Source organism: Lytechinus variegatus, chromosome 10, assembly GCF_018143015.1.
Source record: "Lytechinus variegatus isolate NC3 chromosome 10, Lvar_3.0, whole genome shotgun sequence".
In the NCBI taxonomy this organism is placed as follows: domain Eukaryota; kingdom Metazoa; phylum Echinodermata; class Echinoidea; order Temnopleuroida; family Toxopneustidae; genus Lytechinus; species Lytechinus variegatus.
This window is the reverse complement of record NC_054749.1, coordinates 24,081,776-24,099,559: the sequence shown is the minus strand read 5'-3', so window position 1 is coordinate 24,099,559 and position 17,784 is coordinate 24,081,776. Positions and strand designations below refer to the sequence as shown.

General features: G+C 37.7%; 1 protein-coding gene across 1 annotated transcript in view; it reads left to right on the top strand.

Moving 5' to 3' along the window:
• The window catches only part of LOC121423293 (integrator complex subunit 1-like), a 59,058-nt gene that overhangs the window by 32,308 nt on the left and 8,966 nt on the right, over window positions 1-17,784 (top strand). The window contains exons 26-37 of the mRNA XM_041618633.1: window positions 2,889-3,047; window positions 3,888-3,960; window positions 5,332-5,507; window positions 6,176-6,357; window positions 6,919-7,089; window positions 8,339-8,522; window positions 9,668-9,827; window positions 10,155-10,427; window positions 13,746-13,833; window positions 14,938-15,197; window positions 16,812-16,961; window positions 17,517-17,630. Coding sequence (XP_041474567.1) covers window positions 2,889-3,047; window positions 3,888-3,960; window positions 5,332-5,507; window positions 6,176-6,357; window positions 6,919-7,089; window positions 8,339-8,522; window positions 9,668-9,827; window positions 10,155-10,427; window positions 13,746-13,833; window positions 14,938-15,197; window positions 16,812-16,961; window positions 17,517-17,630 — 1,990 coding nt within the window. The remainder of the gene's footprint in view (window positions 1-2,888; window positions 3,048-3,887; window positions 3,961-5,331; window positions 5,508-6,175; window positions 6,358-6,918; window positions 7,090-8,338; window positions 8,523-9,667; window positions 9,828-10,154; window positions 10,428-13,745; window positions 13,834-14,937; window positions 15,198-16,811; window positions 16,962-17,516; window positions 17,631-17,784) is intronic.

The following is a 17,784-nucleotide window of genomic DNA, read 5'->3' as shown; positions in this document are numbered from 1 at the left end:
AAACAGCAGTAATGAAAAATAACTATTAATTGGTAATGTGTTGTAATCATGACTAATGATGATAATGACAATATTAATAATGATAATAATGACAGTAATAATGATTATGATCAAGATTATAGTGCTTTGATGAAAGGAATAATTCTGACAGATCTGACTGCAATTTTGACAACAACTTTCATACTTTAAACATAGCAAACTCTAAGGAATGATTTATAACAAGGTTGATTTCTATTCCATTAGGATTTTCCTTGTATTATTTTCTTTAGCTAACAAGAATGATTTAAGTCTTAATTATATTCTGAAAAGATTTGGAAAACTTGTACACAGACTTTAATTTTGTAATATCCAAATTGGCTATGTCAATGGCATGATGAGCCAAAAATTTAGAGGGGCCAAGCATGGCATATAGAACAAAATTTCTGCCAAAAAAATTGAAAGCGATTGAAGCGAGTGAGCGAAAAAAAATTGTCACCCTTTTGCTATAAGAAAAGCCTTTTTTTGAAAGACTGTGACAGCATGTTTAGAAAATAATATCAAATTTACTCCACATTTTCCTTTCCTTTATCCCCCTATTTTAAGTTTATTCTTGGTGGTGGAACTTCTTCCTCTCTCTCTCTCATTTTTTTTAGGGGGGGTCTGATATATTTTTAAACAGACGAGAAAGAGGAATGGGAAGAGAGAGAGAGAGAGAGGATAAGGGACAGAAATATGTAAGGGGGTAAGAAAGATGGGCGTGGCTGGTTGGCCAGAAAATACTGCAAAATTAGTTAATGATAGGCAGTATATCTTTTCTAAATTATAAGGAGAAACATATAAGGGCGCAAGAAAGATGGGGGTGGCTGGTTAGGCAGATCATACTGCAGAATTAGTTAATGATGATAGGCAGTACACCTTTTCTAAATTGTATACATTTTGTTTTGGGTCTAGTGTCTCAGATTGACAAAGCAAAGGGAAAAAAATCAATGAAATAACGTATTTGTGTTTGTGTCAATATGGGTTCAAGAAATAATGATTAATTAAAATAATGATATTTAATGAATAATTATTAATATTATTAATAATTATTAATAATTAAATGTTTCAGGATATAATCAAGATTTACCCCCCCCCCAACTAAGGGTATGGGGTGCGCCCCATTTATTTTGTATCCTTTTGAATAAAACTTTATTTTGTAAGTATCCTTTATTCTGTTTTTTTTTAGGTAAAATAGGTGTAGAAGATACAAGAAATGAGAATTGAAATTTGAAAGTGGTTGTAAGCGGAAAAAAACCATGAAAACTGGCAAGAATCCTAAAAATGACACATTTTCAAGTCAGCATTTGAAAATTTCAGCTTGTGCTCTGTGCTCTCTTGTCCCCCCCCCCCACAAAAAAAAAATTCTGTAGGAAAAATTGCCTCTTTTTCCAAAGTAAAAAATGCCTTCTTTTTTCAGAATGATTTTGCCCTTTTTCAAAAAGAAATACCTTCTTTAATAGTAAAAATGATACATTTTAGGTTTGAAAATCACAAATTTTGAATCATGCTTCCATCACTTATTGTTTAGTACAGTACTACAACATGTAATCCTGTTCATGGTTACAAAAATGTAGAATGGTGTTTTCTGGTTGGAATATCACAAATTTTTGGCTTGCTTTCTGCACTCGAATCAATTATTGTACTCATTCTATTCCTGTTTACACACAAAAAATGCTTAGAATGTCCAGTTTTCAGGTTGGAATATCACAATGTTTGTTAGCTCGCACTTTGCGCTCGCATAACTTTGATTGGTGAGTTATGTATCCTATTAAAAATGCAGTCCTTAAATGCTTCCTTTTCTGATCTGTACATTATCTAGCATTATTTCTTTAATTAGATGTACACATCTTTTTCATGATTACAAAAACAGCTCAGAATATTTAATTTTCATGTCTTATTACACATGTCTAGAAGTTTGAGATCGTGGTTCGTACCGGCAACATCACGCAACAGTGATTTAGTTATTTAACACTCATTAACCCCATAATTGACCAAAAATCGAGTTTTACAACTTCAGAATTGATTTTCTTGCTCGCTACACTTTCTCACTGAGAAGTAAAACCTAAATCAAAATATCTAATCAATAAGAAATAAATTTAAAAAGGCTTTGCTCAACTTAATTCTACAAAACAAACAACTACTTCACGCAGTTGATAATCTCATTTTGAAAATACATGTATCTGTTAGCACCAAAAATTCCCATTTTGGTATATAAGTGCCTTTTTGGCTCTGAACCACCCCCCCAAAAAATATTATATATAAAATATTATGTCTAAATTTATCATGAAATTATTTTTGTTTTAAATGTACAAGGGTGAAATTCTTTATTCGCTCAGTCCGCTCGCTCACATACATTTTTGCCATGTGTGATGTCTAGCGGCCTATAAGCATTGTTAGCTCATTGTTCTGTATATCGTAAGTTTGAAATGCCTTGGCCTTGAGGTTTTCAGGCCTTGGCCTTGGCCTTGGGTTTCCATGCCTTGGCCTCAGCCTTGGGTATTGAAGCCTTGGCCTTGGGTATTAAAGCCTTGGCCTTAGCCTTGGCCTTGGAGGTTTGAGCCTTGACTACAACACTGCTTGAAACACTCCTACATTTCAGCTTTATCTAGTATTCTCATGAGATGCGGCTACCCCATTTTTATGTGCAAAATGTTAGACAAAAGGGTGAAGTCCCACGTGTGAATGTTTCAAAATTGCTTTGTTGTCTGTGATGTCTAAATCATCCTGGGAGATTAGATTATGAAATAAGTGTAAAACCTATCGACTGGATTTGTATTTTTTGTTGTCTGTTGAACATGTCAGTGGAAAATATAAAATTTGGTATAACAAAGTGAGACCAAGGAACTGTATTTCAATCCCATTCCTCTTAGTGAAGAGTGAGTTCACCTACCTCCTCAACACCTGGTGTCCCAGTAATGCCCCGCCCCCATCGGCGTATCTGGTGGATACCTCGGAAGAGGCTCTTCTGCTTCCTGATTGGCTCAAGCTTCGGATGATCAGATCAAGTGTCGATCAGCTCGTCATTGCTGGTAATTATAATTATTTAGTATTCACCCGACTTCATATATTTTTTTCATGTCAGATATTATTTTCTTAATGATAATATGGGATTTGTATAGTGCACGTATCCACTTTGCTAGGTGCTCAAGGCACTCCTATATTACCCCAGCTGAGCTAGTCTACCGATTCTGGTGCACACAGCTATTTGAGGAATTCCTGCCGGTACCCATTTACCTCAACTGGGTCGAGTGCAGCACAGTGTGGATAAATTTCTTGCTGAAGAAAAACATGCCATGGCTAGGATTCATACCCATGACCCTCTGTTTAAGAGGCGAGAGTCAGAACCACTAGACCACGTTGCACCCGACATAGATGTTACCATTAAAAAGATTATAAGTAATATCATTTTGCATTCTTGCCAGCTGTCCCTGTTTTAAAGACATAAACTCAACACCTTTCATGGGGAGTAGATTGTAATTAGTTCACATCAGACTTTGAAATCCAACAGTGTGTTCATCCGTTGTGTGAAACCACCCTGAAGGGATTTGTCTCTGTTGTCTTGTTTGTATGAAAGTTGTTTCAATTCTCTCAAATTACCATGGCTTGAGCAGTTCATGGACTGAAGTGAGAATGGAGAAAACATGGGGGTTGGACATACAAAAAAGCTTATTTTATGGATTTGCCATACTTTGAATAGGGACTGTTTTAATTTTTTTTACTAGAAAAACAAGTTTCAGCTGTAACTTATTTGTGTCCCAATTTTCTCTAAAATGTTATTGCTCTACATTCAGATGCTATGGATGATGTAGAATAAGATATTAATCATTTGATGGATACTTCCATGATTTATCATATGTCACTCTCTTCAGCTCTTCAAGACTTGGAACCGGCTCAGCTAGTCTTGTTCATCCAGTCTTTTGGTATCCCAGTTCAAAGTATGAGGTAAGACATTTCTAGTTCCTGACTCTTATCATACTGGACAGTACATATCTGCTATCAACTACTGTAAAGGCTGTTATTTTCGCGGGATTAATTTTTCGCGCTTGGCGGCTTCAAAACATATTCACAGGTTTTTAAATTCGCGCAACACACTCCATAATCACAAAGTCACTTCCTTTTTGCCCATCTGTGAATGGTTTTAACTAAAATTTCAGCAACGAAATTGTATTTTCTAATCAATTCTAGCTCTAGGGCGGCATAATTCAGCATCGTTTTGATCTAATCATGAGCTTCTGTGACATTTAGCGCAACTTTTCTTTGGGGGGGCGGACATCGGGGAAGGCAAAACGGAGGCACTGCTCGGGCTGCTAGCTGCTGCTGGCCTTGTATGGACGGCCGAGAAGCGGGTAAGGACAGGGGGGATTACGGCTACTCAAAGTACATGGGGATCAACTAACAAACATGGGTGATCGACCCAACGTCTTCTCCAAAACTAAAAAGATCTAAACACTCACCAATAAAACAGCAAAGGCAATTTATATTTCAACCAAAATCACAATTTAAATACCGATCTGCGACTTAAAAAATTGATCGCATTGCTTCAGAACAAATTCTGGCGATGCACACGAAATTGGAGCTCAAGCTTGCTTGCATAAATGCCGCCCTCTAGATCAAATTATGCAATGTCTTTGCCAAAATGATACACGCAATATACCGCGGTTCAAAACTTGCATTAAACTAGATGCTCATAAATTCGCGCTCGCCGATCTTGCCGTGAAATACGCGAAAATTTCCACACCGCAAAAATTTCCACTTTTACAGTAGTCAGTGGCAAAGTATTGGAATTAATAGGCTGTTCAACATTTCACATAGCTGTCAGATAATGACAACTGTGCTGGCAACTTTCATAATATGGTGTCCGCATCTGTGATGATATTCCATTCCCTTTGGACAATCCATTTGGTTTCAAAGATTTTTCCCTGGGAGAAATATTGCTCTCTGTGACAAGGGAAACTCCTTATTAAGAAGGGTGATTTTAATCTTACGCCAAGACCAATATGTAAGGCTGTTCTGTTAATCTTGTTTGAAATGTCAAAAAAAATATGTAGATCTCTGTTGATATTGCACCAATCCACCTTGATTTCAAAGATTTAATCTTTAGATCATTGCTCACTATAAATTGGGAAGATTCCTCATCACATGATTAACTTCTGACCAATGATACATCAAGATCCATACTATGTGAAATTATGCCCTTTCAATCTTAAAATAATAATAGCAGGGCCCGTTGAGAGAACAGTTTTCAGAACTGAAGTGGCTACCCTGGGTAAATATACTTGTTATAATTATTATAATCTTATAACTACCCTACAGCAAACTACTAGCCCACCTGGATGCAGCGGTTGTCCAGATGCCCCATGCAATGGACGCAGCAGTGGTGGACAAGTCCTACATGGCACAGCTTGTTGAGGTCCAGCAGATGAGAGGGGCCCAGGGGGGCAACCAGTTCCTTGGACTACTCAATCACCAACCTAAAGAAGATGAGAAAGGTATGCTTATGGGATCGTAACTATCATCACTGATTTCTAATAAGTGAACACAGAATCTTCAGTGAAACATTTTTATGGCAACCACCTAATGGACACAAAAGTTTTGAACTCGTTGCTTAAGGGGGCAACCAGTTTCTTACTCAATCACCAACCTTAAGAAGATAAGAAAGGTATGGATATGGGATCGTATACATGTCTACACCTATTTCTATTTCTAACCTTAAGAAGATAAGAAAGGTATGGATATGGGATTGTATGCTTGTTTTCACCTATTTCTAACGCGTGACTGCAGAATATGCAGTGAAACATGTTTATGTTGACCACCTTAATGATACACAAGTTTAAAGAAAAAAAGTGGACGTTTATTGACAAGTTATTATGCACATAATCTGCCTCTATAGGAATTGGTTTTAGTGGTCACCATGGGCAGGTGGCTGCTTTAGAGAGGTGCTAACACAGGGTTTTACGTATATTTCTTTAACAAATTTCTTTTGTTAAGGCCTTCATTTTTGTTACCATTGAATGAAGCATTTACTCAAATATTTTCAATTAGCACCTGTTTACTGTGACGACTTGACCAGACTTTTAAAACTATTCCAGATTCCAGAAGACAAGTCCACACCATGTTATTATCTTCTTTTCGTATTATATGCATTCTGTTTATTTCTCAGAGGAAAAGGCTATGGAAGTATCAGACTCGGAGCAAGAGAAGAAGCCTACTTTGGACCAAGCAATGTTGAAGGATGTCGAGGACCAGGACCAGCTAAAGAACCTGGTCCTGAAGCTTGTAGATCTGCCTGTACCCACCACAATCTCAGATAAGAGAGACATCTGGAGAAAGATTCAAAAGGTATGGTTATATTAGATACCCTGTGCTCAGTATTGTTAAGATTTACAATACGTTCAATTCAAACTATAGATAATTAAAGTGTAATTAATTCAGCCCTTAAAAGGGGAAATGCTATGATGAAACTCACTCTGACACCCCTTCTGAAGGCCAATCATAATGCTGATAGAGTGAATCTGAGCATTTTATAATCTTATTTTAAATTTGAAAAGGAGAAATAATGGAATAAAGGAATACTTTATTTGTATACAAATTTATATCATTTATGATAATAATCCGCTTTTATATATACATCGCTTAATAAATTGGAACAACGTCTCTAAGCACTTTACAGTATGACCCAGGACCCTGTTGCATATGGTTAACCTTTATCAGAGAAATTTGGGGTTATTGTAATAAGAATTTTTGTCTGTCTTAAAGTCTATGGCTAACCAGAATTTTCTACCTTTACCAAAGTTTGTAATTGTAAATCATTTCATGATTCAGGCCCCTGATATTGAATTATTAAATGTAAAAGCTAACCCTACATTCTTTGACTAGCTAGATTTCAATTTGTATTTACAGGTCATGTTGAAAAAGAGGGGAGGTGACAATCCAGGTCAGACACTATGCTATGGACTAACCCAGGCATTGCATTCCATTCTTACTGGCGACCATAGAAAGGCCTTTGTTGAAGCTGTCCTTGCTCATCCTAGCTATCCATGTGCTCTTCTCAAACATATGGCATCTATCCAAGTAAGTTAAGGGAATACCCTTAGTGATTCATTGACCAGACATGAATATTCATGAGGTTAGGGTCATTGCATGCAAAGTGATCATTCATAGATGTTACTGGGAGGAATACCCATGGGTCAGTGTGATTCACTTCACTTCCATGCACAGATGATGTCAAATGATGATGATGTTGATGATGGTGATGATGATGATGATGATGATGATGATAATGATGATGGTGGTGATGATGATGATGATGATGATGATGATGATGATGATGATGGTGGTGATGATGATGATGATGATGATGATGATGGTGATGATGGTGATGATGATGATGGTGGTGATGATGATGATGGTGGTGATGATGGGGATGATGATGATGATGGCGATGGCGATGATGATAGTTATGGTGAGGATGATAGTTATGGTTATTATGATGATAGTTATGGTGATGATGATGATGATAGTTATGATGATGATGATGATGATGATGATGGTGGTGACAATGATGGTGATGGTGGTGGTGGTGATGATGATGATTATGATGGTGATAGTTATGGTGATGATGATGATGATTATGATGGTGACAGTGATGGTGATGGTGGTGTTGATGGTGATTCTAGTTATGATGATGATGATATACATTATCCAGTACATATCTCTTTTCAAGCAACAATCAATCCTAGAGGATGGTTGAACAGTAATAGAATTTGAATCAGAATTCTGAAAGTCACAAATTGTAAGTGATATAAGTTTGACATCTTCACAGTTTCAATGAATTTGATCAATTTTTAGTTTTTCTATCTACTGCAAATAATTGGTTTTCATATATTGTTACCTATTCTAAAGTTATGCTATGATGAAACTCACTCTGACACCCCTTCTGAAGGCCAATCATAATGCTGATAGAGTGAATCTGAGCATGACCATGAAAGGCATCATGCTTGATTCCATTTGATGTAAAATACGAGTCCCCAATAAGCACCAGATGCCTATCGAAAGGTCTGGGTCTTCTGTAACATTATCACAATGTTGCAATGGAGAGTGAAAGATGCAAAATATGAAAGATAATAAGGGAAAAACTGCATATACTATCAATTATTTTTTTCTGAAAGGTACATGTAATAAATTCTCTACCATTAGGATGCATTTAAGGGTGAGATATTCTCTGTAGATAGCATGGAACAATTTGTCAACAAGGAAAAGTTTGATGACCATTCTTAATCCATTCCACTGCATTCTCTTTCCATTGCTTTATCCTATGAAGGACCAGTCATCATCAAAGTCTCAATCAGAGTTTATTGCTGTCCTTGAGATGCTACGGAACATGCTGCCCTCTACCGGCCAAGTAATGACAGTTATCAAGGCATGCATCAGGAAAGTTGAGGCAGGGAATAAGAGCCAAGTGAAGAAGATAATGGAAAGGAATGAGACACGCTGCCTTGAGGAAGGTCAGTTTGGTCGCTTGTCATTCTATTTTATGTCATGCTTCTTTTCTCTGTGGGGGGGGCACTTTTACATGAAATGTGCAATGGGGCCAAAGGACTTCTGCCTTGGTTGTCAGGGATAGCCCTTATAATGATGAGTTTTGTGTAAATTACCACTTGGTTCAATGCAGAGTGCCATTTAGTATGATTAGGGCGATGTTAGAAAAAATAGTGCATGATCATTGGGTGGATTTTTATGATAAGTTTGAAGAAATTAGAAATTATCATTGCTGTGATGAAACTCACTCTGACACCCCTTCTGAAGGCCAATCATAATGCTGATAGAGTGAATCTGAGCATTTACTAACTTTAAAAACATTCCCTCTTAAATTTTCAGTATTGCTGTAGTAGTAGTGATATACATGGATGAATCAAATTGTGCTTCATGGGTGACATGCATTTGCTTATCAAATTATCATGTGGCATAATTGATATTGATACCGGAACAAAATAATGAGTATTTAGATGCATATGTCATCAATTTAACCAGTCAGCATGTTTCCAAATAGGCAATCCCTACACCTCCAATATCACCAATTGTAGCATCAATGGCTTGATGCCCTGCTCTTGCCCTGATATTTTTTTTAAAGACTGGTAAGTTATTCTAATTAATTCCATTTATGACAAACCATCAATATGACGATTCCTCATGTACAGTGCTTTTGTTTAGTGTCCCTTGTAAACGAAAAGGAGCATACTGATTATTCAAAACAGTGATATATGCACAGGTTTTCATTATATTTAGAGAGTGCTCTAAACAGGCATGTGTACACTGGATTGATGATAGTGCTGGCTTTCCCTAGTTCAGATTGATTGGATCAATTCCAACTATTTGTGACTTTAATTGAATTGAATTGAAGGTTTTATTATCATTTCATCGCAGCCAGTGGCTGAATTGAGAAAGATTTACAAAGCAAAAACATAATATATAAACATAAACGGTGAAATATTTGATGTAAATCCTAACCGCAACAACATTGAAAATCAACAATTTTTTTTTAAAGAAATGTCCAATAACCAATTAATATTCCAGTAAAATTTTGACACTGAGTCTAGATGCAAATAGTTCGTAAATATTGAGTAATTTAATAATTGCCCTATCTGTACAGAAATGGTGAAGCCTTCATCTGAGAGGAATCGTCTTGAGGATTTACTTGACGAATGTCTTGGTAGGAATGCAAACACACAGTCCCAGGACCCACAGACACGAGCTAGCATGCTAACTAGACTCATGCACCAGGAGTCTGATCGAAAAGACACAGGATTCAGGTAAATCATAACATTGATGACCTTATCTTTCTAAAAATTGGATTGAGGTTGATATCAGATTAATATGCAAATCAATATGCATCTATTTTAAATGGTTTACAGACACAGCAGTCATAAAATAACTAGATGTTGGATTGAAGATTTTACTTCACACATTTTCATTAATAATGAGAAAATAGCGTACATGTATAGAACTCACACACAGACCAGGGATACTAGTCCAGCAACAGTTACTTTATTAGAAGTAATGAAATTGTACATTTCAAAGTGATTTGAAATATATGAACAATTGTGTCTTTCATCGTTTACAACTTTTCCTATACTCAGCTCCTCCAAGAAACAAACCTCCACCTGTGGCCTGTTGATGGACTGGCTGACCCGCATTGACCCAGAGGTCATAAGGTCATGCCCTGACATCCAGGAGGAGGTCATGTTCAGGTCTAGGACCCCTCTGGAGAAGACGGAAGAAGATACCAGTGGCTGTGTCTCTGGTAGCGGAGGGAGTGGGTATCTCTTGGCTCTGTTGACCCATCAGACTAGCTGGGATACTCTTCATAGCTGTATTAACTGTCTACTGGGAAGGCAGGATTCTTTGGAGAGGTTAGTTGGGGGTTGGGGATGTGGTGGCAGAAGATACTGGTGGTTTTGTCTGTGGTAGCAAGGGAGTGGGTATCTCTTGGCTCTACTGACTCACCAGACTAGCTGGGATACTCTGCATAGCTGTATCAACTGTCTGCTTGAGAGACAGGATTCTTTGGAGAGGTTAGTGAGATGGGGGTTGGGGATGTAGTGGTAGAAGATACCAGTGGCTTTGTCTCTGGTAGCGAGGGAGTGGGTATCTCTTGGCTTTACTGACTCATCAGACTAGCTGGGATACTCTTCATAGCTGTATCAACTGTCTGTTTGGGAGACAGGATTCTTTGGAGAGGTTAGTGGGATGGGGGTCAGGGATGTGGTGGTAGAAGGTACTGGTGGTTGTGTCTCTGGTAGTAGAGGGAGTGGGTATCTCTTGGCTCTGTTGACACATCAGACTAGCTGGGATACTCTTTATAACTGTATCAACTGTCTACTGGGGAGACAGGATTTTAGGGAAAAGTTAGTGGGATGGGGGGATGTGGTGGTAGAATATACCGGTGGTATTGTCTCTGGTAGCGGAGGGAGTGGGTATCTCCTGGCTCTACTGACTCACCAGACCAGCTGGGATACTCTTCATAGCTCTATCAACTGTCTACTGGGAAGGCAGGATTCTTTGGAGAGGTTAGTGGGATGGGGGTTGGGGATGTGGTGGTAGAAGATACCGGTGGTATTCTCTGGTAGCGGAGAGAGTGGGTATCTCCTGGCTCTACTGACCCACCAGACTAGCTGGGATACTCTTCATAGCTGTATTAACTGTCCACTGGGGAGACAGGATTCTTTGGAGAGGTTAGTGGGATGGGGGTTGGGGATGTGGTGGTAGAAGATACCGGTGGTTGTGTCTCTGGTAGTGAAGGAGTGGGCATCTCTTGGCTCTATTGACCCATAGCTGTATCTGGGGAATGTTTCATGAAAGGACTTGTCAGACTGTTTATCCAACAAGTCTTATCTTATCCAACAGTTACCATAGGAATTGTGCTTCTTAGCCAATCAAAAGTTGTCAAACAAAAAACTGTCATCTGGGAAGGCAGGATTCTTTAGAGTTTGTTAGATGATGGTTGGGTATGTGACTACTGTTGAAGCGTGTAGTTTTATCATAGAATAATCATGTTGGGGGGATGGGGGCAATGTGAAACTGACATGGGTTGCAGTTTTTATACTTTTCCCTTGTATTGTAAATACTGCACATGACTTTTCCCTCTTTCTTATTTCTCTTTCTGACCTGTCAAGTCATTTGCATAGTAGAAATTGTAGATTAGTCAGTGTAAAGAGATATATTAAACAGAGAATAAAGATATAGTGTCAAAACTTTAAACATACTGTTGAAAAATCTAAGCCTGAGTCGAATCGATTTTAAAATCGGTGTTCGATCGATGTCATCGAACACCGGTGCAGATTTTGCAAAATCGGTGCATCGAAAAAAAAAAAAATACGTCGGCCGGCCGATTCGTTTGGTTTACACAATCAATCATCAAAATATCAGTAATGTCCAACTTTACTACTACTTACTTGATTTCTATTGCCCCCAAAATGAAACCGAATGAGTAATTATGATGCTATTCACCATTAATTTGAAGTTTATTTCGATCATAGTTCGAGTCTTACTCGTCTGCTCGTGCCGAGATAATTTATGCACGATGAATTCATGAATGGAAGTCATGGCCATCGATCGTGCATGCGCAGTACTGTTCTTTAATCAAACCAGAAAATGGCCGGAAATTGACGCGATCAACGTAAAATAAATCTTGCTTTCATGAACAATATTAAAATCATGACCATAGAACATTATTTAATCGTAATATTTAACAATAATTTGCATATGATAATCATTAATATGAATTTAGAGCTTGATGTGAAACGTTTGTATTTCGTTTCAATTTTCAATGGCGGACATCTCATGACGATCGACTTGACTTCTTGAGTCGAGCTAGTGCACTTGTCTAAAAAAAATAATCATCACGTCAGGATTGATTCTCGAACATTGTCTACATGCAAAAACTCTGTTCAAGTTCGTAATATCACCATATAATATCATTTTACATGACAAAACAGAGAAAATTGCGTTTGATATTTTTTCCCATCAATTTGAAGCTAGTTTGTGCCCAACTTTGGGCTCTGATTTCATGAATGGGAAAATATGTCATACGTCATCAAACACGCATGCGCATTGTGCTTATTTTCTCGGAGCTTGGAGGAGACGTCCAGAGATGGAACAATAGAAATAATCCCAGTATTATTTCTTCCATATGAACATAACATACTTTGCTGACATCGTCAATATTCTTAGTATGACCATAAAATCTTGTTAAATCGTAATAATTTAGATGAATTTAGGGCTCGATTCGACACATTCGTATTCATTTTGATCGCATGCTCAATTGCGTCTAAAAAACTGGATTGTCATTATCAGGATTAATTATCGAACATCGTCATAACTCATATTCCACAATCTTTCCTCACAATCGTTATATCAGCATTGAATAGCAATTCAAATGACCATCCAGAGAAAATTACGTATTTATTCCCATAAATTTATTTGGAGCTCATTTTGGATCCAACTACACAATCTCAGGCAAGTTACAGCGCTCTCCGTTGATTGCAATTGTTTGCTGGCGCTGACGTCAAGCACGCCTGTCGTTTCGGGAGAGTGAGTGTACGGAGCTGCGGACGGGGCTAGTGAATGGACTGCGAATGCTAGTTGACCGAAAATCATTCGGATCGACTCTGCGTGATTCATGTCTTTATTATCGTTTCATTTTAAACTTATATGTTGTCATCTGCAAATATCATTGTTGAAGATATTTTGGGAAGAATTCTGCTTTGGTCCCCGGCCTTTTTTGTGTGTTTTGTGATCATGGAAAATACAAACGAACTTTGCTCTGTCATCTGCTTGTGCAACGCTCACCCGGCCAACGCCAGCGCATACCGTCAGTGCGTAGTGCATATGCAAAGCGCATCGCATCGACGCAAAAACAAGACAAAATTTTCCCCGCCTTCAATATTCGATCCATCGATGTTCGATCGAATTAGAGCTGTCGAACACCGGTTTTCAAAATAATCGATATGACTCAGGCTTAGAAAAATCATACCCATACCATCCGCATAAACTTGATATATATTATTTTCAAAGCTCAATAATTTGGATTCATACAACTTCAGTTGATGTTCTGCAGGATTGAATTTGTATTTGATCTTTCTTGAAAAGGCATTTTTATGTATTTCATGAAAATTTTAGCATTTCTTGATATTTAGAGATTCTTTTTTATCTTATTCTTTTTCCTGTAGATTTGATTCTACAGCAGTATTAGATTTTCTGTGGGCTTGCGTTCATATACCAAAGATATGGCAAGGAAGAGACACTAAGGCACCCAAGGTGAGTCATGTGATAGGATATTAACCAATCATATCATCCATATTATACTTTGAAATTAGAATTAGCCAATCTTATCAACCAGTATTCTAAATTGAAGTTAGTGTATGCCAATCATATTGGCTCATATTCTCAATTAAATTTAGTTGTTGATGATTGGTTGGTTGCTTTTGCTTTTGCAAAACAGTTGTGTTATTACAAGTGAGCAACTACTGATTCTCATGATGAGAGTGATTGTTTTCAGTACCTGTACAGACCAAATTTACCCAGTGGTTTAAAATAACATGGGTACTGTTACCATATCATATGTGTGACTATCAGGTATATACCTGCATCACCTGTGTTGAGAGTGGCAAATCTGGATTAAACTGTTGCCCACTGTAGTACATTGTTCCCTGTACAGCACCTGAGGGAATCATATAATTAAGTTGTCAACCTGTTAATGTCTTACCTCAGATATCAAACCACCAAGTAAAAGGTGTTCTCTTTCTCAAGTTGATCATTTCAAGTATCAGACATCAGAGGTTCAATGGCTTATACAACCTTTACCTTTTCAGTACTTGAATTTATTTGGTACTGTTTCTCCCTCACCTTGAGATGATATTCGAGTGTAATGATGCCGTGATGAAACTCACTCTGACACCCCTTCTGAAGGCCAATCATAATGCTGATAGAGTGAATCTGAGCATTGCATTTAAGACCAAACTTTGACTAGAATATAATATACTGGAAATATTAAGTGTTGCATTTATTTCCAACGTTATTTCATTATGTCTTTCATTTTAAATACCAATTACACAGAAATAAAGTTTTTTTGAAGTCGAACCTTAATATGTTGACAGGCTGGTTTCTCAAGCTTAAAAGTAAACAAACTGTAACTTTAATCACCTGTGCTATGCCTAAATGGACATTGAATACTTTGTATACTTTTGCTAATCACCTTGTCCCATGTGGTTCATTCAATCAAATATCTGCAAATGATTAAGCAAGATCATGAAAACATACAGTCACTAACAATAAAATGTCTGACAGTATTTGCAGCTGTGGTGTTTATCAAGCATTTTTAATGACCATGCATTGTATTGTATTCCCCTCTTCCATGAACAGAGATACGCTGATGAGAATATCCTCATGATAGATCCTTCGCAGCTCTGTACCCTTGCTGATTTCATCATCACGGAATGTCAAACATCTTCAGGAAACGCCCTCCCATCTGCCACAACCTCTGGGAGAGTCCCTGTGGCAGATGTTGAGGGTTACACTACATTGTCTGCCAGGTTGCCACTGCTTCTGAACTGCTGCAGAGGAAGTTCTGAGTTGATAGGCTCACTGGTGGATCATCTCAGTAGAAAAGCTCAAGAGACGAGGTCAGTGCTGACATTTTATGGATATCATTTTTGTCTCACCTGCGTAGCAGAGTGAGACTATAGGCGCCGCTTTTCCGACGGCGGCGGCGGCGGCGTCAACATCAAATCTTAACCTGAGGTTAAGTTTTTGAAATGACATCATAACTTAGAAAGTATATGGACCTAGTTCATGAAACTTGGCCATAAGGTTAATCAAGTATTACTGAACATCCTATTAGAGTTTCATGTCACATGACCAAGGTCAAAGGTCATTTAGGGTCAATGAACTTTGGCCGAATTGGGGATATCTGTTGAATTCCCATCATAACTTTGAAAGTTTATGGATCTGATTCATGAAACTTGGACACAATAGTAATCAAGCATCACTGAAAATTTTGTGCAAGTTTCAGGTCTCATGATTAAGGTCAAAGGTCATTTAGGGTCAATGAACTTTGGCCGAATTGGGGGTATCTGTTGAATTACCATCATAACTTTGACAGTTTATTGGTCTAGTTCATTAAACTTGGACATTAGAGTAATCAAGTATCACTGAACATCCTGTGCGCGTTTCAGGTCACATGACCAAGGTCAAAGGTCAATGAACTTTGGCCGAATTGGGTGTATCTGTTGAATTACCATCATAACTTTGAAAGTTTATGGATCTGATTCATGAAACTTGTACATAAGAGTAATCAAGTATCACTGAATATCCTGTTCGAGTTTCAGGTCACATGATCAAGGTCGAAGGTCATGTAAGGTCAATGAACTTTGGCCATGTTGGGGTTTTTTGTTGAATAACCATCATATCTCTGTAAGTTTATTGGTCTAGTTCATAAAAAGTGGACATAACAGTTACCATGTGTCACTGAACATCTTGTGCGAGTTAGAGTAGTATTCAAAGTCAGCACTGCTGCTGTATTGAACCGCGTGATGCAGGTGAGACGGCCAGAGGCATTCCACTTGTTTTGAATAACCATCATATCTCTGTAAGTTTATTGGTCTAGTTCATAAAAAGTGGACATAAGAGTAACCATGTATCACTGAACATCTTGTGCGAGTTAGAGTAGTTTTCAAAGTCAGCACTGCTATATTGAACCGCGTGATGCAGGTGAGACGGCCAGAGGCATTCCACTTGTTTTGTGGGGGGGGGGCTGTGGAGTGGAGCATTGGATCTGCAAAAGTTCACCTTTGATGAACTTTCAAGAAATTACTAACCAAAACTAATAATTTGTGAGACCCACTCAAGATTCTTACAGACACTGAAGCTGGAGAGTGAGGCTTCCTGGGACCTAAGTCATGACAGCTGTAGGGGCCTTGTTAGAAATTTCAAGATGATTAATGTTAATTGCTCTATCTCCATTTTTGTGCAAGTTCCTAACAAACATTAATGTACATCAAGCTAACATAAAATGATCCCCATACCTGGGTTTTTTTTGTATTTAAAGCTTAGCAATAGTATTATTTTTATGATAGATTGTACGTTGTGGTCAGTGCAATCAATCATAAAACTTTGTTCCGCGATCGATTACCAAGTTGTTGTTTTTGTTTTTTTGTTACAGAGTTCAGATCATGGAATTGAATCACTTTTTAGAATGAGACCTCATTCTAATAAATATGATATATTTCTCCCTTTAGCCCATCAGCTAGTCTGTACCAAAATCTTCTGATGGAAGTCTATATTCAGATGCCCAAGGCTCTGGAGAGATTCATGGATGACATCTCAACTACGAGGTCCCAGCCCCATGGTATAGGTGCAGCCAGCTACATCGATTCACTCGTTCACAGGTAAAAAAGTGGTTCATTAAGATTTTATTCAATATTTTAGTTATGGTTTTAGTTATGAGTATGTTTTGTTTACATGTCACAATTTTGGGATTAACCTGTATGAGCCTATGGTCCTTGTTCATCCTGCACAAATATAGACTTTTTTTACACTGTTTTTTTTTTGTTGCCCTTATTCTAATATTCTCCATTACATGAAATGATTGTAAATGTAACTTTTGCTTGATTATAATTTCCAGATTCATTAACCTATTTGAAACTTGTGCAAGCGCGATTTTCAAATATATTGATTGTAAACTACAAATTGAGTCCCCAAGTTTTCCAAATGTTTTACAAAGTGGATTGTAGCTGATTTCAGCCTCCCATTTGCTTTCATACAACATGCTAAGTAGGAATGTACAACACCAGAGGTATCATTCCTCAATGGAATTTTTTTTTATTTTTTTAAACAAAACAAATGTATTGAAATGATATAAGAATTTCACAATGGTGTGTGGTGTTTCCTCTTGAGGTTGAGTAGATTTCTGATTTTATACCTCAATCCTTGACTGTTGACAGGTTGCTGACTGTTCTGTCAGATAGGAAAAGAGACGATAACAACAAGCAGAAGGTAGAGGATGCCAATGTGATCTGCCGCAAATTGGCAACTATGCATCCAGTAGTATTCTTCAGGTGAGTGTGATAGTCTGTAGGTGCAGACTCTAATTGAATTGATCAATTCTTTGGGTCTTGAGAGATATTTCGCATTTTTTTTGCTTTGTGATAAGGGTGGGATTTACAATGCATTCAGTCTGCCATGTACACGTAACTGTTTCTTTGCAGACAA